Source organism: Squalius cephalus (genome assembly GCF_949319135.1).
Source record: "Squalius cephalus genome assembly, chromosome: 8".
Classification (NCBI taxonomy): Eukaryota; Metazoa; Chordata; class Actinopteri; order Cypriniformes; family Leuciscidae; genus Squalius; species Squalius cephalus.
The window spans coordinates 3,028,050-3,052,689 of NC_137129.1; the positions used below are offsets into that span (position 1 = coordinate 3,028,050).

The following is a 24,640-nucleotide window of genomic DNA, read 5'->3' on the forward strand; positions in this document are numbered from 1 at the left end:
GTATATAAACTGTGATAACTTTTTTTGCCGCTGCTCTCATCAAAAAATAACTAACTAAACAAAACTACACATATTCTAAAAGTTTCTTACACTGTTTACTCACTCATCATGGATGGATTAGGAACAGTTTCATATTTATGATTATGGGCGGAGCTACAGTATGACATCACTGCATGTGTGTAAAGACTTCGGTGAAAATGAAACTTAACAGATGAACTGGAAGCTTCTTCAAAACAACATTTCTTTTCAGAAACCCTGAAGTTAACGATCAAATCTGACATTCACTCACAGGTAAGGCATGATGCAGTACAAGAACGTTTGTAAAATTAAAGTCTGTGTTCATGCAACATATCAGAATCAGGAAGTATTTGAACTGCGGACAGAATAAACAAAGTTCAATGAAAACCATAACTCTATTATACAGAAATGACTCTTGGTGGTTACAGATGTTTATTTAGTAAGTTATTTGCTTGAAAAATTAAAAATTAAGTGTTTTTTTATTTTATAAATCTCATGATTGTATTAAAATGTTGATGTGAAAACCTAATTTTTTCCCCTAGTTTAGTGTCTGTATTTAGTTTCTTCAGATTTTTTTCTACAGGTATTTAACATGCAGCATCCATAGCCTAATTTACTCAGTACATATAATTATCAAAATTGCTCTCTTCAGGAATGTTGAAGATATATTGACATTACTTATCTTATTACTACTTACTTATTTTTTCAGCCATGGCATCCTCCAGTGGTCCAACACTAAATGAGGAGCTCCAGTGCTCCATCTGTCTGGAAGTGTTCACTGATCCAGTCACCACTCCATGTGGACACAACTTCTGCAGAACCTGCCTGAGCAAGTGCTGGACGGACACACAGATCTGCTTCTGTCCACTCTGTAAAGAAAAATTCAGCAAAAGACCTGATCTCAAGATTAATACAACATTCAGAGAGGTTGTGCAACACTTTAAGGAGAAGCTCAATCTAGGAGAATCTGAGGTGTTCTGTGACTTCTGTGATGAAAGAAAGCAGAAAGCAGTGAAGACCTGCCTGACGTGTCCAAGCTCTTACTGTGAGACTCACCTGGAGCCTCATCACAGAGTCTCACGTTTAAAGAAACACAAACTCATCAATCCTGTGGAAAATCTGGAGGATTATATATGCCAGAAACACGAGAGACCTCTGGAGCTGTTCTGCAGAGATGACCAGACGTGTGTTTGTCTGTCCTGCACTGAAGGAGAACACAGGACTCACAACACTGTTCCTATAGAGGAGGAGAGTCGAGAGAAGAAGGTAAAGAGTTACAAACAAAGCACTTTAAACACCCCATGAAATTCAGTTCCCTATCAGTCAGTCACGTTCGACATTACATCGGACTGAACTTACGTATAGGGATCTCGTCTGAGAGCCCAATCACCATCGAGTGGTAACAGAACAAGCCAATGCACATTGGCGAAAGAGATTTGCATCTCAAGCCACTTCCAGTTTCCAGTTATATTAGGCAGCGTGCAAACTCACACATTAAGCTTTTGCTTCGGAGCAGAGCAGATGTTGTTTCACTCTGCTCTTCAATCATCATTCAGTTAGTGAGTTGTTCCTTTGTTGGTGTGACTCTCCTGCCGGGTGCATCCCCGCGGTCCCATGGAGGACCCAGCATCTCATTCGGGGCTCCGGATGTCGATCTGAGGGCGGGTTTGAGTCCTCTGGCGATGAAGATTCGACTGCATTGCCCTCTTCGCGGAGAGTAGCATTGTTCGAGTCCAACCCAGAGCTGACTGCCATGATTTCCCAGGCCGCTGCAAGCATTGGGCTCGAGTGGAATACTCCAACCATGTCCCGAATGCTTGTGGCTGGATGATTGGTTTCTCGGGGCGGCGCATGGTGAACAGCAGCTTTCCACTCCGGTCCTTTCTTCCTGGAAGAGCATGAGGAGGTCACAAATTGGTGGAAGGCACCTTTTTTTCCCAGAAACCGTTCCACTGCCTACTCTGCTCTCACTACCGATGGCGTGGCGACCAAAGGGTACATGGAGATCCCCCAGGTGGAGTGTGCAGTTGCGGTGCATTCTCGGCTTTACTCGCGGCCAAGGCTTACACCGCCGCTGGACAGGCCGCCTCTGCCCTGCACGCTATAGCCCTCCTGAGGTCAAAGCACTAAAAGAGCTGCAGGAGGGTAGTTTTGACCCAGGATTGATGCAGGAGCTACGGACAGTGACGGACCTCGCCCTCAGGGCGACGAAAGTCACTGTGCGGTCCCTTGGGTAGACGATGTCCAAGCTAGTGGTCCAGGAACGCCATCTCTGGCTGAAACTGGCTGAGTTTGAGTTCACTTTCTCAACTCCCCCATCTCCTAGGCCAGCCTCTTTGGCGATGCTGTCGAGAACTTTGCCCAGCAGTTCTCGGCAGTACAAAAGCAGACAAAGGCGATCAAACACATCCTGCCCCCTGGCGGGATGCTGCTGCTGTCTGCGGTTCAAGGACGCAATGCCTTCTCACGCATCTCCAGCCTCTCCTTTACCGGAACTGTGGAGCCAGGTAAGTGTGCCACCACACAGCCTCAGTACCTCAGTGGCAGATAAGTATGCTCCTGTGCTGCATGCAGAGATCGCAGTCTTACTGAATCAAGATTCAAGACGCATCGCCTGCGATAATTAAAGTGGTATGGCTCAGCTTGTCAGTTAACTACGGCTCTGTGTTGTAAATGCCGATCCATCTGAAAGCAGGTGATGGTGATTTACTATTAATCAAGGAACCGGCTTTACTGACGAGATGTGCCTAACAATGTCATGCGATATATCGCCCAGCCCTAGTTGGGATGCTGTATGCGACAGGCACGCAGCCTTGGGTTCCTGGACAGGACCACAACTGCAATGGCATATCAATTGCCTCGAGTTGCCGTACTGTTGGCCGGTTTCTGTTGTTGCTGCAGGGCAAACATTTGCTGTTGTTTTAGGGTAATAAAACAACAAGCTGGCCTCGGGGCCTACACAAGTATCCGTTTCCCCCAGTGAGCCTGTTCGCACAGACACTGTTCAACGTCAGGGAGGATGAGGAGCAGGTTACAACTTACTGGTCCACCCGGACCTGGTTCACAGAACTCATGCTCCTCAAAACAGCCCCTCCTTGGCGGATCCTACTGAGGAAGGAGCTGCTTTCTTAGGGATGGGGGACCCGTCTGGGGGACTTAAGTGGCCTACCTCCAGCAGTAGTTGACACTATCACTTCAGCTAGAGCCCCCTCTACGAGGCGTGCTTATGCTTTTAAGTGGAGCTTAATTGGTGTTCTTCTCGCAGGGAAGACCCCCGTAGATGTCCTGCAAAAAGGGTTGGACCGAAGGCTGTCTCCCTCCACTCTGAAAGTGTATGTTGCCGCTATCACCGTACATCACAACGCAGTAGACAGTAAGTCTCTTGGGAAACACAACTTGGTCATCAGATTCCTGAGAGGTGCCAGGAGGTTGAATCCTCTTCAGCCATACCTCATCCCCTCTTGGGACATCTCTCTGGTCTTAACGGCCCTACAGAGAGCATCTTTTGAGCCCTTGCAGTCAGTAGAGATCTAAAGACAGTGCTCCTGACTTCATTCACATCCATTAAGAGGGTGGGGGACCTGCAGGCATTTTCGGTAAGCGAAGCCTGCCTGGAATACGGGCCAGCCAAATATCACAGAGCTTCAGAACCTCAGAACAGCTCTTTGTCTGCAATGGAAACAGAATGGAAAGGCTGTCTCCAAGCAGAGGTTGGCCCACTGGAAAGTGGATGGCAATGTCTTGGCTTACCAATCCCAAGGCGAGCCGTGCCCCCTTGGAGTGAGAGCTCACTCGACACGGAGGGTTGCCTCCTCCTAGGCGTTGGTGCACGGCACCTCTCTGGCAGACATATGCACAGCTGCAGGCTAGGCAACACCTAAATGGAGCCAGTTTCTTCCCGTGTGTTGGGTACAAACAGGCAATATGCGGATAGGCTGGCTCTGTGTCTTGCTTGCTGCACCATTCCCCTCTGAGGACGGGATATGAGCGCCTATTCTGCTCCTCAGGTGAGTTCCCCCAAAAGTTAAACTTTGGTGAAGTTCCTCCAGCATCCTTGGCAGTCAGGATGTGGTCTCTGTAGCATTCCTTTCTGGTTGGAATAGGCACACTTTCCCTGTGTTATCAAGTAGTCTCATTGTATAGGGTCAGATAGAACACCAGTGATTGACATTCTCTGTGCAAAGCTCTGTCCTTTCTTCTGACCCAACAGGTGCAGGGATACTAAGCAGCTTATTCAAGGCGGGTGTTGTGGCACTTTCCATAGGGATCCCAATACGTCAGTTCAGTCCAATGTAGCATCGAACATGACTGACTGATAGGGAATGTCTCCTCCCAGGTTACTGATGTAACCCTCGTTCCCGGAAGGAGGGAACAGAAACTTTACATCCCATCGCCCCAACTCCTGTGCCTCCGCTGAAACGGCCAAGATCCCGTCTCGGCTCCTCAGCAGAAAACTGAGGTTTTTTTTTTAGAACTCCTAAAAGTGAGTTTGCACGCTGCCTTATATACCCGGAAGCGGGGACTGGCTTGCGATGCAAATCTCACTTGTATTGTGCATTGACCTGTTCTGTTACCACTCAAAGGCTCTCAGACGAGATCCCAATACATCAGTTCAGTCCAACGTAAAGTCTCGGTTCCCTCCTTCAGGGAATGGGGGTTTCATTAGTTACCTAGATGTTTTCTTTCCTGTGTCCTGAAGAACCTGTCCTTTTTTAAAAAGAAAAACAGCTTAATCCAATAGTGTTTCATTACATCTGATAAAAGCTAATTTTGTTACCCTCAAAACTGTCAGACATGAATTAAAAGATTCAAAACTATAATTTTAAATGTTTGTTTTTATTTTTTTATAAGACAGAAGATGGAAAGCTATATTCAGTGATAAATGTGTCTGTGTTTTTCTCTGTATGTAGAATCAGCTGGTTCAGACACAGACAGACATTCATCAGATGATCCAGGATAGAATGAAGAAGATTCAAGAGATCCAGCACTCAGTAGAGCTGAGAAAGGTTTGTGCTTCGATCAACCCGAGTTGATATGGTCGTTTCACTCATGGTCGTTTCCGATCCCCCTTTCCCATTTCATTTTCTGTTCACTCTCTCAACTATCCTAGCAAAAAATACATTTCAAAAAATGAAATGCATCATAATATTTCAATCTAATTTTATTAAATTGTGAGTTCTGCCATCATCTAGTAACCCTCATGTGTTATTTTAATGCAGAGTTCACACTGCATGATTTTCAAAGTAGTCGGGTCACTGTTCTTTTCACACTGCATGACTATCTGGGGGTATCATTCAGTTGCTTTCAGTACGTTCACACTGTACGATGCATCGGCGACAGGAGGTTTCACATTGGACAACTTTAGAAAAGAAAGAATCACCGACAACTTCTGTCTGGTCCGCAAACTATGTTTCACAACCAAACACACGCGAGAAGTGATAAGGAAATAACGCAAGATCACGCGTGCGTGACACCGAAATTGTTATTAAAAATGATAGCCTGCAAGGTTGCGATCCAAATTGTCTGTGCGCTGATTTGCAGCAAAAAGGAGAAAAAAACAGATTATGCTGGAGGAAATGGTTGGGGAGGCGAGGGGAGCAAGGATTGTGTGTTCTGCAAAGAGAGTTGGGGGTAAATAAATAACTTTACAATGTGCTGCTGTTGCTGCTGGTCAAGCAAATGTTTGATTTAATTGCAACTATATTAAAATAATATCCTGGTCTATAATTCCTCTCTGAACATCCCGCTGTCCTGTTTCTTGCTCTCTCTCATTGGCTGTAGGTCTTCGCAGATGTAGTTTTCAGTCAGAACACATTCACACAGCAGGATTGTGAATCGCAGACAGGTCCAGATATATAGCATGTCAAATATCTTACGGGCGTTGGCGACTCATCTGCGATTCTCTCAGATCGCATCTTTGATAATTCACACTGTGTGATTGTCACTCACGTGAACGAGCACCGATTTGCCTATGATTTCGGGCATTTGTCGGCGATCTCACAAAACCTTTCAACGAGCGAAAATCAGCCTAAAATCGTTCAGTGTGAACTCGGCATTGTTTCCACAGCAGATGAAGACGATGATTCAATAACATAAGATTTAATATGATACTCTGAATAAACAGCCAATATGCGAGACGGGGTGATGTGCACAAATAATAACCAACAAATGAACAGAACCAAGGAAGGAACTTAAATATACAGAGATGATTAACTAAAAGACGAACAGCTGTGATGATTTGTGTTAATGTCCATGGTAACTGATGAGTGGCAGAAAATGAGAACAAGGAACACAAGTGACGAATGAAAGCAAACTGAGGATCCATGAAAACAGAAACTAACAGAACATAACGGTGACATCATGTTGCTCCAAAACAAACATGATTTTTTCCTATAGAGCACAAATCTGTTGTATGGAGTTCTATAGGAGTTCTTCAACAGCTCGTACTCAAGAGTGCAAAACATTTATTTTGTTCCACTGAAAAACAAGTGACATAAGGTTAATTAAAGATGATAGAATTTTCATTCTGGGGTGAACTATCCCTGTAAATAATATGTGAATATTGAATAGATTAACAAATATAACTGTTCTCGTTCATCAGAGAAACACAGAGGAAGAGAAATCCTCCAGTGTTGATCACTTCACTGATCTGATCCGCTCCATTGAGAGATGTCAGTCTGATCTGCTGAAGATGATGGAGGAACAGCAGAAAGCAGCAGAGAAACAAGCTGAAGATCTCATTAAAGAGCTGCATCAGGAAATCACTGAGCTGAAGAGGAGAAACACTGAGCTGGAGCAGCTCTCACACACTGACGATCATCTCCATCTCATACAGGTCTGTCAACATCTGTCTCAGTCAATATGTACAATATTACAGGACAAACTGTCTGTTCTTTAAAGGGGCTATGTGTAGGTTTTTACTTAAAAAAATCTTTAAGATAGAGTTTTCATTTGTACATTTATGAGCCAACCATAATGTAATAGAAAGAATGACACCTTGACTGTCCACCACGGTTGCCTCTATCAGCCTGTAGGCTCAATTGTGTGTGGAGGAGTCGGGTCCGAATTGGCGCGAAAGTTCACAAAATGTGACGTCATGCGCGTTCTCGTCTACTTGGGCTTACATCCGTACGGCAGCCATTAGTAAGCAGCGGCAATCGCTAGCAGTAGTGTTTCAAATGGACTCTGCGGATGGAAAGTAGCGACCAGCCTCCAGCACAATCCAGACACCCACGGAAACTCCTCGTAAATAAAAAAAAAAAAAAGCCTTATCTAGTGCGGCCAAAATAGAGAGTGACCGGCATCGGGCAAAGACGAGAGTCAACATCGGAGCGGCATTTGATTCTTGGAGGGAGCTCCGGTCAGCGCTGGGTATAAAAACAGACCCCGAGCTGGCTTTCTTTTTACTGCAAAGGTAAGACATAGTTACAGGCCATTTGCCATATATTATTTTTTTTTTTTTTGTGGTGTAATGCTAACGATAGCATGCTAGCCAAATGTGGATGCTAGGTAGCCAGCCACAGGACCGTTTCAAAAGTTACTGTCTTTTATGAATTATCTTTATTCAGAGCACAAGTGCATTAAGATTGTTACTCCATAGAAGTATTAAAATGGCCAAAGAAATACTGGTTGAGTTGTTATATATGTTGGCTTTTTTTGCTAAATGTATTTATTGGCTAGTAAGGCAAGGCATGACACAAACTTCGTAACTATAGCCCTTTACAAAGAGCTAAATGGGCGTGTGTGGCACTGAAAACCGCTTGTTCCAGTTTGGCTTGATTCATCATGTCTGTGAGTCATAACATCACCTGGATCTGAGTAATGGGAATAATGCTCTGTAAACATGCTGGTGAATCTCAATGAGCCGTCTGTGGTTGCTGCGGCAACTCTCTGGTTGCTGTGGTCGTGCTCGTACGAGCGTGTGCACCGAGAACGAGCATGAGACTGGCTGCAGTTTCTCTAAAGGCCACTGGTGTCAGTAAAGGTTAGAAATTTCAGAACTTACGCAATGCTCCTTTAAGGTCCACCCAATTGACCCAACGATGGTGTCCAATGGTGTGGCTGAAGGTTTCCTGTGTGTTCTGTCTTTTTCAGTGCGTAAAGTGATTTAATTTCAATTACACTTTTATCTGAATCAATTTTATCTTGACCTTGAATTTAGGTTGGAATGCCAATGGATTATTTGTCATTTATATTTATCTAGATATTTTATTATTCTGTTTAACTCTTTACTTTAGATTGTTCATTCGGATTCCAATGTTGCTCAGAGTCTCACACCGGCCGTTAACGTGAATCTCACGGTCACAAACTCGCCAGTCTGATCATTAGTCAGAGCAGAGGTTATGACTAATAATATTTAATTGTCCGCCCATTGCTATTATTTAAATAGTAATTCCGTTTGGTCCATTACAGTCGCCTATATAACAACTTAGTTAAAGTTCAAACAATAACCAGAGGTTATGGCTAATACTTTGAAGTAATGTTGCTTGCTATTATTTAAATTGTATTGTCTAGCCCCCAATAGTAAATGCAACAATATAACAACTTAACTAAAGTCAAGCAGTTATTCAGACATCTAGAATCTCGCCTGATGTGCTGCATGCTCAATCTAACCCGAGATCTAGTATGTACTCAACCCTGGACACAGATTAGCGAAAACATGGATACAACATAATCTAGTAGAGTCAATAATCTCAGGTAAATCAGGTAAATCTATAATGCCAATTACATAATTATGTCGAAGATAATCAATACAAAACAATAGAAAATGCTCAGAAATAAAGAGTAAAATATGCATACCTGACATCTGAAAGATACATAATGCTGAGTGTAAGGAAGACCTTCAGCATTACGGGCTGATCAGACGACAGAATCACCCTGAGCCTTTTGCAACATTTCTTTAAAGCTGCAGTCCGTTTTTTTTCCTCTTTGTCGCCATCTCTGTTTGAAATCTGCAATTGCAGTTGTTCACGGAATTATCAACTTTACGTGGGTTGTGCCTCGTTATGGCACAGCGCGGATGAATCAAATGTTTTGAGGAGAATGTGCGGGTGTCAGTCGCCACCGGTGTGGATCCTTGCATTCGCAATCACAGATTATACTTTTTGGAAGTATGACCAACATAAGGATTTTCACCGGAAAATGTCGTCTGAACATTGTGACTGTCGTCAGTCTATTTTTTTCTGTTGCCACTCCGAAGTCCAAACGAAGTCTTTTGATTTTACAATGGGTGAATCTCCAGTTGTCACTGGTGATTGTGGTTTGAACCTTTCTGGACCCGCCATCAAATTGATAAGTTTCATTATATCAAGTGCTGTGAGAAAAGGCTATAAATCTCCACCTCCAGCATCCTCACACTCATAGCCTACTAGCCGAGACTCTTCTTTATGTGTACAGATGTGACGTAATGACGCAAAGACATGCTCGAATTTCCCGCAGAAATCCACCAGTACCACTGGAGTTAAAAACATTATTACAAGCTTACCGTTTTGAATCGAGCTAAGGCAAGCAGAGAGTTTTGAACACTGGCTGGTTATGTACTTGCTCAAAAATGTATTTTGGATAATTTTTAACCCCAAAAAGTTACGGACTGCAGCTTTAAATACTCAGACCAAGACAAAACATCCTCCAAATGGAGGCACGAACTAACAATTGGAATTTGCATTAATCAAGATCCCAGACTTGGTAGTTTAGACCTTATTGAGGACAGAAGGTAATTTGCATGAAATACAGCAAGCAAAGTATTTCAGCAAGCAAAGTATTTCTAAACTGTGGAGACGGATGCCTGCATGTGTTTGTTTCTTGTGTTGAGGATACGTTTACACGACACCGATATGTTGAAAATGGAGAAGTTTTGTCACGATCCACACACAGGAAACAGGGGTAGATCCTTCAGGAGGCCAGGGAGGAGACAATCCTTCAGGCGGCCATGGCACAGGAACAGGCTCAGGTGGCCATGGCTCAGAAACAGGAACGGACACCGGCTCAGGAAAAGGAATCGGCTCAGGTACAGAAACAGGACCAGACCCTGGCTCAGGAACAGGTACAGACCCCGGCTCAAGAACAGGAACAGACCCCGCCTCAGGAACAGGAACAGACACCGGCTCAGGAACAGACACCGGCTCAGGAACAGACACTGGCTCAGGAACAGGAACAGACACCGGCTCAGGAACAGGAACAGACACCGGCTCAGGAACAGACACTGGCTCAAGAACAGGAACAGACCCCGCCTCAGGAACAGGAACAGACACCGCCTCAGGAACAGGAACAGACACCGGCTCAGGAACAGACACCGGCTCAGGAACAGACACTGGAACAGGAACAGACACCGGCTCAGGAACAGAAACTGGCTCAGGAACAGACACCGGCTCAGGAACAGAAACCGGCTCAGGAACAGACACCGGCTCGGCGGCGGCCATCTTGTCCGGAGACACAGGCTCGGCGGCGGCCATCTTATCCGGAGACACAGGCTCGGCAGACGTGACGTGAACAGTCTCTGGATCGGCAGACGTGACGTGAACAGTCTCTGGATCGGCAGAAGTGCCAGGTCGCTGGGGTGGCGCCGGCAGGGCGAGCGGCTTGGGCGGGGACAGCCTCCGGGACGACAGCGGGCTGTTCGGGGACTACCTCCGGGAAGACAGCGGGCTGCTCGGGGACTACCTCCGGGAAGACAGCGGGCTGCTCGGGGACTACCTCCGGGACGACAGCGGGCTGCTCGTGCACGGCCTCCGGGATGGCTGCGGGCTGCTCGGGCACGGCCTCCGGGACGACAACAGTCTCTGGATCGGCAGACGTCTGTCTCTTCCTCCTTCTCCGTCCACGATGGCGAGACCGTGGCGTCGAGCCCACCACCTCTGGGGAAGCCCCAGTCTTCGACAAGGACCTGGCGGCCATCTTGTAACAAGACACAGGCACAGGGTCCGCCCTCCCGTCAGGAGACTCCCGCGTGGACTCAGCCTTCCTGTCTGGAGAAACAAACCGGTCCGACGCAATCCACTGGTCACGCCTCTGTAGATATCCAGTGAACCCCCAAAAGTCCAGAGTACCCAGTCCCATCATCTCGCATCGAGGCAGAGGGTCGTCAAGACGGTTGTTAAAAAGGTCTTTTAGTACCGTATCATTGTATCCCATACCTCTCGAGAGAGTCCAAAAAAATTGGGATAGACCACCCACCGACCGGCCCTGCGTACTGCTGGATCTGTACATTGTGACGGAGTCCTTCTGTCACGATCCACACACAGGAAACGGGTAGATCCAAAATGCAGTATTTAATAGGGTAATCCGTAAATCATTATCCAGTCCAAGCAAAGGTCAAAATCCAAAAGGCAATCCAACACAAGAAACAAAACAAGAAACAGGCAAGAACAGAACCAGGTAGAACAGACATCCGAAGTGGTGTGATACATAACAAGGACTCCGTAACAAACACTAAAACAGACAGGGTATTTATACACAAAACCTAACAATGATGATGGGGAACAGCTGAGTACAATGAACAGTGATGAGTGCAGACAAGGATCGTGGGAAATGTAGTTCATAATGTGAATGACACCGTGGGGGAAGAGGACCTCTAGTGGACACCAGGGAACATAAACAACACTGTGACAAGTTTTTCCTTTGAGTTTTCTTCGACATCAAGATGTTAGGTCTGGCAACTCACCATAGACAGGGCTCAATCGAAAGTCAATGGAGAGTTGCTAGACTACCCTGGCTGCAAAATAAATTTTGCTGCCGCTAGGGTGCGTCTAGATTTCTAGGCTACTTCGACACCATTATCAAAACGATCCTCATTCACACGGATCTGTGAAAACGACTAAAAACCCTGTATTCTGCTGCCAGACCATTAGATGGCGATGAAACACTATAGACTGAACATAAGACAATGCTTCATTTGCATATTTAAATATTTTAGAGATGTTTTAATAGAGCAATTCTTCATGTAATCAATCAACTAGGGGAAGTATGGTCATATCATCCATATCTATCCATACAGAGGTTTTGCCTCAACTGTGTTAGAAAGCTCCTGTGTAAAACATATTGAACTGCTTTGATAATAATGATCATATTTAACAGTCTTCTCTCTCCTGATGTAGATGAGCTCATCCCTGAACACTCATCCACACACCAAGAACTGGACTGAGATCAGGATTGACTCTGATGTGAATGGGAACTCTCTTAAAAGAGACCTGACTGAACTGAAGAAAACTCTACATAGGAATCTAAATGAAAAACTCAGTCAAACTGGTATGTGAATTTCAAATACAGTGTATAGATTTTTTTTTAACTTAGAAATTACGTTTTTCAAGGAATATTGTGGGTTGAATAAAAAGTTGGTGATCACACAATTATTTTGTCTCAGTCTGCAAAAGATCACACTGTTTGAGAAATATAATCATAACATAACTTAAACTTGCCATGTTAGCATTAGACTGGTATGATAAAATCACTTATTACATGGCTTGGCTGAATTCCAATGTAGAATGTGGTCTGTTATTTCTTGATAACAGACCGCTGCGAAGTATAACAGACCGTTGCCATGAAAAACAGCGCGTTGCTATGGACGCGGAACGGACTATTTTCTTTGGCGGAAGCAATACAATCGTTTTTAAATCAATAAACTCCTTTTTAAATCAATAATTCGTGGCAAATTATTTATTTATTTTGTAGGTAGCCATGTAATAAGCGGGATAATGTATAGAGAGGCGGTCGTTATAGCGAATAACAACCCCTTCAGGCTGATTCAAGACCCCTCCGCTTCGCGTCGGGGTCCTGTTCAGCCTGTCGGGGTTGTTATTCGCTATAACGACCGCCTCTCTATACATTATCCCTTACTTACTAAACGTAGAGTATGTAAAGTTATATCCAAACTTTAACTGTTATAACCAGTTAAACTAATTGAGCTCCTACTTCAGAGTCGGTCTAAACCAGCACTATAGACCTTACGTGCCAGAGAAACAAGTGTGCATATTGCAGGGCTGCCAACTCTCACGCATTGAGCGTGAGACACACGCAATTGACACTTTTCACACGCTCTCACGCCACACATTCATTTTCTCACGCACAGAAAAATTGCGGAGCAAAGAGATAAAAATGCGTTTGGCGCTTGTAAATGTGACGTGATAGATCGCTGAGCGCCTCAGTTCAAGTGCACGTGAACCGATCATCTGTTACTTTTTTATTTAAAGATGCAGTACAACTTACCGAAAGTATACATAATATCGACTAATTAGTGTTTTTCAACCACGAAAGAGGTCAATATAACAGCAGGAGAACAATTATGTCACATAACGTTACGTTTCAGGAAAGCCATTTAATGACCATAGCATGTTAAATGAATAGAAAAAAATAGCTAGAGAGGACATTTTGCTGAGCACTATATTACATATTTATTATGTTTTTACTTATGTAAAGCGTTTAAAATAAACCAGAACTGCACGCATATTTAAATGTAATAATTTTTGTATGTAAAAGTGTAATTTAATGTAAAAGTTTTTTTATGCCAGAGTTGAAAGCTCCATTCTAATATGTATAATTTAGGTAGGTATTTGAATGTCTATAAGTGACATATTGTGGTAGTTTTATTCTGAGTAGTAGTTTTATTTTTTGTTTTTATTTTTTATTTTGTTTAGAAAAGCCTTTCTAGGGACCTGAGATGCAAATTAGCTTTTGCTATATTCTCTATGTGCAATACATATGTTCCAGTTTTGACTGGGATCATGTTTTTTTGTACTGTCCCTATACAAATAAAGTTATAAATAAAAAAATTAATATGTCATTAAATAATTGTTATTATAACAAAAACTGCATTATATTTAATTTAATTTGTTATTTTTAACCTTTAATAATACCAGCAGATTGGGCCCTCTATGTTTACAGCATTAGGTGAGATTATTTTTTTAAATAAAATTTAAAATAAACATGTATCCAAATTAGTCAATATTGAATCAAAATCTGAATCAAATCACAAGAATGGAATTGAAATCTTGAAATTTTTGTCAAGCAATAATAAAAACTGTATCCTACCAGTCATTGTACAATGTAAACATGTTGTCACTAAACTTCATAAAATTCTATTTAGTTACCAAATATTTTGACAATCACAAAATCACCAATCACACCCCCCCCCCCCCCATCCAAAAAAAATCTCACTCCAAGCTAAACTCAAAAGTTGGCAGCCCTGTATTGTCTTTAGAATATTGTCTTTGAACTTCCGTTTTTGCGGTCGCTTTGTATATTTCTATGGCATTGCTGTCAAAGAGTAATTCGCTTTTCTGAAGTGGATTTACTTATTGCAGAGTTAACGAAAGTTATCATGAGTGATAAACAGTAATGTTTAAAGCAGATGTCTTAACAAATGTTTTTCTATGGTGTTTTTAAACCACAGGCAAACGTTCCTTGTGTAAGTGTTCTTTAGCCTGTTGATTTTTGTTCATGATATTCAGCTACAATTAAATGTTTTGTTATAAGACTAAGGGCCCTATTTTAACGATCTGAAACGCAAGTGTCAAAGCGCAAAGCGCAAGTAACTTTGTGGGCGGGTCTTGGCGCTTTTGCTATTTTCCCGGCGGGATAAATGACTCTTGCGCCAGGCGCAAATCTAAAATGGGTTGGTCTGAAGTAGCTTCATTACTCATAGGTGTGGTTTGGGCGTAACGTGAAATAAACCAATCAGAGCGTCATCTCACATTCCCTTTAAGAGCAGGCGCGCTTGTTCTAAAGCGGATTCCTATTATAACGGCGGATTTGCCAGACGCACGCGAGGAGCGGTTCACAGCCGAGGAGAGCAACGCTCTCGTCAGGGACGTTGGGGATGGAGAAACCCACCCAAATTAACTTCGGTTAAAAAGGCGTATGATAATTTGGGTAAATGTGTAAGCTAGATGTATGCTTTTATAATAAATTGTATATCTATCTATCTATCTATCTATCGTAATAATGTATAATTTGCAAAAATGAAAACTGCTGCTTCTGTGTAGATGAGAGAATCAAAGTGTAAGCGCGTTGTGCACACGCTACATTGATTATGGCCAAGCATGCGCCCTTAAAATAGCGCATATGAATAACATGCGCAACGCGCCACTGACTTTAAACCATTTTTTCCTGGTTAGTGGCGCAACTGTTTTCTAAACCTGCAAAATAGCATGAAGGAACGTTTGCGCTGGAACACGCCTCCTTTTTTGCGCTGAACCGCCCAGGGAGCGCAAGTTCATTCCCTAGTTTAGCGACGTGCTTCTGTGGAGGGAAAAACGCGCTTTGCGCGGGTGCAAAATAGGAATGATACATGCGTCGGTGTAAAAAGTCAATTGCGCTGGGTGCAAGATAAGGCCCTAAATGTGAATGATATCTAAGGTTTTTTTCTTTCTTTTTTTTTTCTTTTTTTTTTTTCTTATTTGAATCGAAATTAGGATTCGTTAAAATTCAAGCGATACCCAACCCTACTGAAAAGCCATCTACAGCAACTGGACTGTTAGGATTTGGGGACAAGTTTAAGAAGCCGGAGGGGGCTTGGGATTGTGACACGTGCCTGATTCGGAACAACGCACAGGATGTCAAATGCGTATCCTGTCTGACTTCTAAACCAGGTAAAGTTTTACTAAGATTTAAAACATTTTAATACCCCCCCCCCAAAAAAGATGGACAGCCCCTTTTAACGGCAATGAAATGTGGTAGAAAAGAGTTTGTCTTAAAATTTGGTCTGAAAAATAGTGTTGGGAATCGAAAATACATGTAGTACATGAGGTCAGGAATCGGATAATTGTTATAAAATAAAAATTGATTCCTCTTATCGATTCCTTTGTGAGCATTTCAATATAGCTTTAAACCATTCAAGCATGAGACAACTCGCGTGTGTAACAGTATATTGGATCCGTGCGGCTCTTAAAGTGACAGCAGCCCAATATTCCTGCTGCCGTCTCTATAATAACACTAATCAAACTGAGAAAATTCACTCGTTCTTTACTGAATAACTTTTGTAATTATATTTGTAATGTATATTTTATTTATAAAATGCGGTGTTATTTTATATTTGATTACCGTTTCTGTTCCTAAATACCTGAACCTTAAAGCAGTTTATTTCAATCGTATCTTTGCTCAGTTGTATCTATTTTTTTGTTCTTTTTTTAATTACTGAGTGTTTACTTGTCTTTAATTAGTCTAGTTGTTTTTCTATGGTGTTTTTAAACCACAGGCAAGCGTTCCTTGTGTAAGTGTTCTTTAGCCTGTTTATTTTTGTTCATGATATTCAGCTACAATTAAATGTTTTGTTATAAGACTTAATGTGAATGATATCTAAGGTTTTTTTCTTTCTTTTTTTTTTCTTTTTTTTTTTCTTATTTGAATCGAAATTAGGATTCGTTAAAATTCAAGCGATACCCAACCCTACTGAAAAGCCATCTACAGCAACTGGACTGTTAGGATTTGGGGACAAGTTTAAGAAGCCGGAGGGGGCTTGGGATTGTGACGCGTGCCTGATTCGGAACAACGCACAGGATGTCAAATGCGTATCCTGTCTGACTTCTAAACCAGGTAAAGTTTTACTAAGATTTAAAACATTTTAATACCCCCCCCCCCCCCCAAAAAAAAGATGGACAGCCCCTTTTAACGGCAATGAAATGTGGTAGAAAAGAGTTTGTCTTAAAATTTGGTCTGAAAAATAGTGTTGGGAATCGAAAATACATGTAGTACATGAGGTTGGGAATCGGATAATTGTTATAAAATAAAAATTGATTCCTCTTATCGATTCCTTTGTGAGCATTTCAATATAGCTTTAAACCATTCGAGCGTGAGACAACTCGCGTGTGTAACAGTATATTGGATCCGTGCGGCTCTTAAAGTGACAGCAGCCCAATATTCCTGCTGCCGTCTCTATAATAACACTAATCAAACTGAGAAAATTCACTCGTTCTTTACTGAATAACTTTTGTAATTATATTTGTAATGTATATTTTATTTATAAAATGCGGTGTTATTTTATATTTGATTACCGTTTCTGTTCCTAAATACCTGAACCTTAAAGCAGTTTATTTCAATCGTATCTTTGCTCAGTTGTATCTATTTTTTTGTTCTTTTTTTAATTACTGAGTGTTTACTTGTCTTTAATTAGTCTAGTTGTTTTTCTATGGTGTTTTTAAACCACAGGCAAGCGTTCCTTGTGTAAGTGTTCTTTAGCCTGTTGATTTTTGTTCATGATATTCAGCTACAGTTAAATTTTTTGTTATAAGACTTAATGTGAATGATATCTAAGTTTTTTTTTCTTTCTTTTTCTTTTTTCTTTTTTTTTCTTATTGGAATCGAAATTAGGAATCGTTAAAATTCAAGCAATACCCAACCCTACTGAAAAGCCATCTACAGCAACTGGACTGTTAGGATTTGGGGACATGTTTAAGAAGCCGGAGGGGGCTTGGGATTGTGACGCGTGCCTGATTCGGAACAACGCACAGGATGTCAAATGCATATACTGTCTGACTTCTAAACCAGGTAAAGTTTTACTAAGATTTAAAACATTTTAATACCCAACAAAAAAAAAGATGGACAGCCCCTTTAACGCCTATGAAATCTGGTAGAAAAGAGTTTGTCTTAAAATTTGGTCTGAAAAATAGCGTTGGGAATCGAAAATACATGTAGTACATGAGGTCAGGAATCGGATACTTGTTATAATATAAAAATTGATTCCTCTTATCGATTCCTTTGTGAGCATTTCAATATAGCTTTAAACCATTCAAGCGTGAGACAACTCGCGTGTGTAACAGTATATTGGATCCGTGCGGCTCTTAAAGTGACAGCAGCCCAATATTCCTGCTGCTATTCCTAGAATTTGGGAACACGTTTAAAGGAACACTCCACCCATTTGCTCTTAAAGTGACACAGCAGGTCTATGGTCACCACCTCAAAGAGCACATTGGTTTCAATTGCACATTTGGTCTTACAATTCCACATCGTAAGTACACATTGGTGGCTAAGACACGAAACGAGCGGTTTGTGTGAGAAAACGAACAGTATTTATCGTTTTTACCTCTTGTACCCAAAAGATCACTTCGGGCGCTTTCCGGCGCTTGCGCAGACTAAGCCAGAACGCGCGCACACGTCACACACCAGGAAGCGCGCGCACCCTCAGATCACTTGGACGTGGTTGTGTACAAGAGGAAAAACCATATAAATACTGTGCTTACGATGTGGAATTGTTTAATTTGGACTTCTCTGTGCATGCTCTTTGAGGTAGTGACCATAGACCTGCATTATATGACTGACAGACAAGAACGCTTTGACCTAAAAATATCAGAATTGAAACTACTCCTACATCTTGGATGCCCTTGAGGTAAGCTAAAACATACCAAAATTTAATTTCAAAGTGAACTATCCCTTTAAAGCAGATGTCTTAAAGGGGTGGTTGATTGCTATTTCACTTTTTTCATTTTAAATAGTGTGTAATGTTGCTGCTGGTGTATGAACAGTATCTGCAAAGTTGCTGCGCTGAAAGTTCAACGTAAGCGGAGATATCGTCTTTTAAAAATCAGGAAGTTTAATGCCTACAAAAACGACTCAAATGGGACTACAACGAGATACTTCCCGGGTTTTATACGTAACTAACCCATACATTTACATCAACCCTCCCTCCGGAACATGTTCTGCTGTCGAAGAGGAGGAGTTATAGTGGAGAGCTGTAGCCGTCAAAGTGTGTTATTTTCACCCAGCTGTCAGGTATTCTGTGTTCAGGCTTCCTACAGACGCTGTAGTTCGTCAACAATGGTTAAAATTTATGTCTGATTATGTTCCTGACAATTACAATCATAGTTTAGCTCTCTGTGCTGCGCATTTTACGGAAGACAGCTTCCAGAATCTACACGAGTTAAATGCCGGATTCAACAAGAAACTATTACTACAACATGAAGCAGTTACAGCTTTAAAACCAGAGGCAGCAGTTGTTGGGCCACAATCTGCAAGTAAGATTTAATCATTTTAAACGTATTTGCCTGTATAATTTAAGACGTAATGTTTTAGTTTTATCAAGGATGTAAACAAATGCCAGCGCTGGCTTTAGCCGCTTAGTATATGACAAACGCGTACAAACATTTTGGACCCGAATTTGTAATACAAATTTTGTAAACGTATTTTCCATGTATACTTTATGACGTAATTTTTTTATTTGATCAAGAACGCAAACCAATGCCAAAGCGGTTTGGTTATAGTAGCTAGTTAGTTCGATGCTATTTTGTGTGTATAAGACAAACGTGTACAAACTTCAGAAAAGTATCGCAACAGCAAACTTCAGCTTCTGTTATCACATGTACACCTAAAGAAAACGACAAACTGAGTAAACTAAGTTTTGTGTATAGTTAAACGGTTGTTTATTCTATCAATAAAACAATATCTTTAAAAAACGGTATTACTCAGTCATGTATTCAGTTTTAAATGTTTAATCAGGGGGAAACCGTATCTCAAAAGCTAACAAACAGCAGTAGCATTTTCAAGTAACAGCGTATGGAAATTCTTTGAGAGAATAATAATAAAATAAAATAAAATTACCATTCAGAAATGTTTAGTAAGAGCCGTGTTTGCGGAGGTTCTGCTTGACTCTCTTCATCACCGCTCTCTGGGTCTGATTCTGGCTCAAACTGATGAGGCAATATTGACACCATTATTTACATTTGACCGGAGCACATGCAACTGTCGCCCGTAAAGGTAATGGGCGTGAAGATTCCGGACGCAGTTTAGCCAATTACAACACACCGGCCGAACTAACCAATCTGAGCCCATTGCCTGTTTCTGAGGGAGTGGTTTCATAGACTCAGGAAGTCAACCGGTCGTTCAAATGACAGAGGAGGAAGCGGCTTACAATAAAGGTGAAATTTTGGAAAAATAAGGCGTTTTTTTAACAAACGAAACACGAAGACATGTTATATCGCAGCCCATAAACACAATCAAGCAAAGAAAAATGGCAGTAAACCACCCCTTTAACAAATGTCAGTAGACCGGGAAGATTTTAAAACAAACCGTTCATTCATAAATGCGTAAGATCCCTGTGAAAATACAGACCGGAAGACAAAAGACAACGAGCGCAGCGCTGAAAAGGGGCGGGGCTACATAAGGTCTATAGGAACTACCAGTGACGTTAGTGTTCGCTGATTGGCTGAATGCACTCAAAACACCAGCACCCGCCGTAAAAAAAAGCTGTGTAAACACAGATTAAAGCCTATATATTTACTCCACAAACTAACTCTACGAACATGGAAACACAGTGATAGATGGACCTCTCAACCTTTACACTGAGGAGGAAATCCAACGCAACTTTGAGCGAAACATGATTGTGTATTTCTGCTCAGCAACACTGGACATCAACCACACGGCACATGCTAATAACTTTTCATTTACGGTCTACTTTCTATGCATGACAGTTCTATCTAATAACGTTTTAGACAGATCGCAAACTAATGAACAGAGAACGCGAGCACTATGAGCTCAGTCGTTCTCAGCGCCGTCAAAATAAAAGTCCCAACAACAAGCGCGGCTCACGTCACGGCGGTGTGAATGCAACCAGGAAAATGTTCCAGAAGGTGGGCATACACGGTGCGATTTTTGCTGTTTTATGAGCTCAGATGTTTTTTTTTGTTTTGTTTTTCACTCGGGAGAAATCGAGTTCGAAATCGGTGATGCTCGCATGGTCGTGGCTCGCAGCATGTGAGAGGAATTATGAGCCGAGCTGAGCACGTTACAAGTGTATAGGCTGTCCCCTATTGCCAAATCATACACAACCATGTCACAGGCTAGATCGATGGGGCTGTACCTCAGTGGCAGCAACAGTCACACACACACACACACACTGCAGGACGGTTGTGCCGTGTACCGCCAGCTGTGTCCGAACTCGCACCGTGTATGTCCACCTTAAAGGGGTCATATAATGCCATTTTTGTACAAGCTAATATGATTCTTTAGGGTCTAAATTAAAAGTTTGTAATATACACTGCTCAAAAAAATTAAAGGAACACTTTGAAAACACATCAGATCTCAGATCTCAAAAAATATCATGCTGGATATCTATACTAATATGGACTGGGTAATGTGTTATGAACGAAAGGATGCCACATCGTTTGATGGAAATGAAAATGATCAACCTACAGAGGATTGAATTCAAAGACACCCCGGAAATCTAAGTGAAAAAATGATGCAGCAGGCTTGTCAATTTTGCTGAAATTTCATTGCAGCAACTCAGAATGGTACTCAGTAGTTTGTATGGCCCCCACGTGCTTGTATGCATGCCCGACAACGTCGGGGCATGCTCCTAATGAGACGACGGATGGTGTCCTGGGGTATTTCCTCCCAGATCTGGACCAGCGCATCACTGAGCTCCTGGACAGTCTGAGGTGCAACCAGGTGATGTCAGATGGACCGAAACACAATGTCCCAGAGGTGTTCTATTGGATGTAGGTCAGGTGAGCGTGGTGGCCCTTCAATGGTATCATTCCCTCATCCTCCAGGAACTGCCTGCATGCTCTCGCCACATGAGGCCGGGCATTGTTGTGCACCAGGAGGAACCCAAGACCCACTGCACCAGCATAGGGTCTGACAATGGATCCAAGGATTTCATCCCGATACCTAATGGCAGTCAGGGTGCCATTGTCTAGCCTGCAGAGGTCTGTGCGTCCCTCCATGGATATGCCTCCCCAGACCATCACTGACCCACCACCAAACCGGTCATGCTGAACGATGTTACAGGCAGCATAACATTCTCCACGGCTTCTCCAGACCCTTTCCTGTCTGTCACGTGCTCAGGGTGAACCTGCTCTCATTTGTGAAAACCACAGGGCACCAGTGGCGGACCTGCCAATTCTGGTGTTCAATGGGAAATGCCAATCGAGCTCCCTGGTGCTGGGCAGTGAGCACAGGGCCCACTAGAGGATGTCGGGCCCTCAGACCACCCTCATGAAGTCTGTTTCTGATTGTTTGGTCAGAGACATTCACACCAGTGGCCTGCTGGAGGTCATTCTGTAGGGCTCTTGCAGTGTTCATCATGTTCCTCCTCGCACAAAGGAGCAGATACCGGTCCTGCTGATGGGTTAAGGACCTTCTAGGGCCCTGTCCAGCACTCCTAGAGTAGCTGTCTGTCTTCCTGGAATCTCCTCCATGCTCTTGAGACTGTGCTGGGAGACACAGCAAACCTTCTGGCAATGGCACGTATTGATGAGCCATCCTGAAGGAGCTGGACTGCCTGCGCAACCTCTGTAGGGTCCAGGTATCGCCTCATGCTACCAGTAGTGACACTGACCCTAGCCAAATGCAAAACTGGTGAAAAACAGTCCGAAAAGATGAGTAGGGAAAAAATGTCAGTGGCCTCCACCTTTAAAACCATTCCTGTTTTGGGGGTTGTCTCACTGTTGCCCATCTAGTGCACCTGCTGTAAATGTCATTAACACTAAAGCAGCTGAAACTGATTACCAACCCCCTCTGTTACTTAACTGACCAGATCAATATCCCAGGAGTTTAACTGACTTGATGCTATTCTCTGATTAAAAAGTGTTCCCTTTATTTTTTTGAGCAGTGTACATTAATTAAAAATTCTCATTAGTATTGTAAGAAAACACTCATTTTACCTGGTCAAAAACAGCTCTGTTTTCAGCACGCTGTTTAAGTGCATGTGTCTTTAAATGATAATGAGCTTTGCTCACCCCGCCCCTCTGTTCTGTGCGTACACCGTAACACAATAACCATAACGCGTTGTTCATTATAAACGTGGGATTATGAATTATATTGAGAACGGCATACATAGAAAACATGCCGTAATGTACCCTGAGTGTAAACCTTAGACACATTCATATTGAAGCGTGTAAGCGATTTGCAAAGATTAATAAATATTAATATAAAGGTTAATAAAACGTTACACTCACGTCTTCTGGAGGTTCAGCAGGAACACGTTTGTACCGATCCTTTTTTCAGGAGCAGCTTCTTAGCAAAACCAGCTTTATACTGACCCTCGTTTGTAAAGCAGTCTGGTGTGTGAAATGAGTGCGCAAACACGTGGGGAATCCCAGCGTCAATGCTTTGGGAATATTCCCTTCAAAAACAAAACTCAGCCACTGCGTCTTCAGCGGTTCGGATTTAGGAACATCAAAATGACCCCCAAGAACAGAACACCACAATCACAGACGCCATTCTGCTCCAGCATTTCAACAATGCACTATGATGACAGACAGCTCACGAGGGCGCGAGGGCGGGTCTGATTTGAAACGCTGCTGTCAATCATACAATCGTGGGAGGGGCGTCGATTTTGTGACGTCACAAAATCGAACGGCTTGATTTGAGAGAGGGGAAAACATATAAAAAGATTTAAACAAAACCACTGGATGGATTTTTATAATTTTATGATTGTTGTGTACAGGCACTGCCAACACACATTTCAGTACAATCAACTTGTAAAAGTGCATGTACCATTATATGACCCCTTTAATAGTTTTCCGGGGGAACCACCCTAGTGGCGAGTTCTTACACCTACCCGGAGCGAAAGTCCCTATTTGTTTGATGACATAATCAAAAAATAAGTCATGCCCTCTAGTAACGCCTGCCTGTAACCTAGTTATTTGTATGCATCTCTCTAACGGTTCCTCCATGTGTTGTGTTTGAAGGAGGGTTCCAGTTCGGCAGCACCGGTGGGTTTGGAGCATCTGGGCAGAATTCAGTCGCTGGACGCAAAATCAAAACGGCTGTTCAGCGCAGGAAGTAAATGTTGGAAGGGATTGGTTGTGGCTTGGGTGTAGACTATCGGGACAAACACTGAAGTACTTAGTATTTTGAACATGGCACTGCGATTAGCTCATAGTGCCAGGAGATCTGATTTTTTTTGCTATGGAGGTCATTGATAAACTCAACGGGGAACACTGGCCCAAACAAAGAACCTAACCAAGACTTAAAGATGCAAAATTACACATTACAATCAAGAACCTTTTAAACAGGACAGAAATCTTTGCAGCATCTGCATTGTGTGCAGGATTTGCATTTTTCTTTTTTTGTGTAGGTAAATAAAAGAAATGAGTTTAACGATGCTCTGAAGAAAAGTATTGACGGGTTGCTTACGCTTGGGTTGACTTCATAAGGCTGAGACGCTGGCCTAGTTGCGCCATCCTGAAAAGAATGGTGTGTTTCCATGTACTGAATGACCCGTGTGTGTTCCTGGTTCGCAGGTTGTGAGTGTGTATGTGTGGTTTCTTTTTGTACGTGCTGAATTGTTTGATGTAAAAACGAGTGCCGACTGATGTGAGAAGCAAAATGAATGTTTTAAGGAGTTGGAGCGACGCCTCCGCTGCAGAGATTTGCAGGCAAGGAAGAAAAAGGAAAAGTCCTGAATTCTTCTTCTCTAAATCTGTAGTTCTGAATCTGTTCATGTTCATCTTGTACACCTTTATTTTCTTATGTACTCCCTCTTATTTTGTCTACCCCTCTCTTTCTTTTTTCTGTCCCTCTCATTCTTTACCTTGCGCTTCTGAATCAATTTAATTGGCCTTTTGAATATTATTAAAAATTGTAAATAGTGACTTTTTTTTTTTTAATCTGTGAAGTTTTGTGTGTTAAACCAGCTTTTTTTTTTTGTTTCTTTTTTTTTTTTTCGTTCAGTGCTCTTGTCTTTTAGAAATTATTA

General features: G+C 42.5%; 1 protein-coding gene across 2 annotated transcripts in view; it reads left to right on the forward strand.

Moving 5' to 3' along the window:
• The window catches only part of LOC307162691 (E3 ubiquitin/ISG15 ligase TRIM25-like), a 24,969-nt gene continuing 329 nt past the window's right edge, over positions 1–24,640 (forward strand). Inside the window, exons 1-9 of one of the 2 annotated variants that reach the window (XM_079878198.1) lie at positions 1–291; positions 728–1,284; positions 4,929–5,024; positions 6,620–6,853; positions 12,111–12,261; positions 15,423–15,599; positions 16,366–16,542; positions 17,317–17,493; positions 23,631–24,640. The exon at positions 23,631–24,640 is cut by the window's right edge and continues 329 nt beyond it. In XM_079878198.1, coding sequence (XP_079734324.1) covers positions 730–1,284; positions 4,929–5,024; positions 6,620–6,853; positions 12,111–12,261; positions 15,423–15,599; positions 16,366–16,542; positions 17,317–17,493; positions 23,631–23,728 — 1,665 coding nt within the window. In that variant the 5' untranslated portion in view covers positions 1–291; positions 728–729 and the 3' untranslated portion in view covers positions 23,729–24,640. Of the gene's footprint in view, positions 292–598; positions 1,285–4,928; positions 5,025–6,619; positions 6,854–12,110; positions 12,262–15,422; positions 15,600–16,365; positions 16,543–17,316; positions 17,494–23,630 lie in introns of those variants that run through there. The other variant, XM_079878199.1, reaches the window with a different exon arrangement.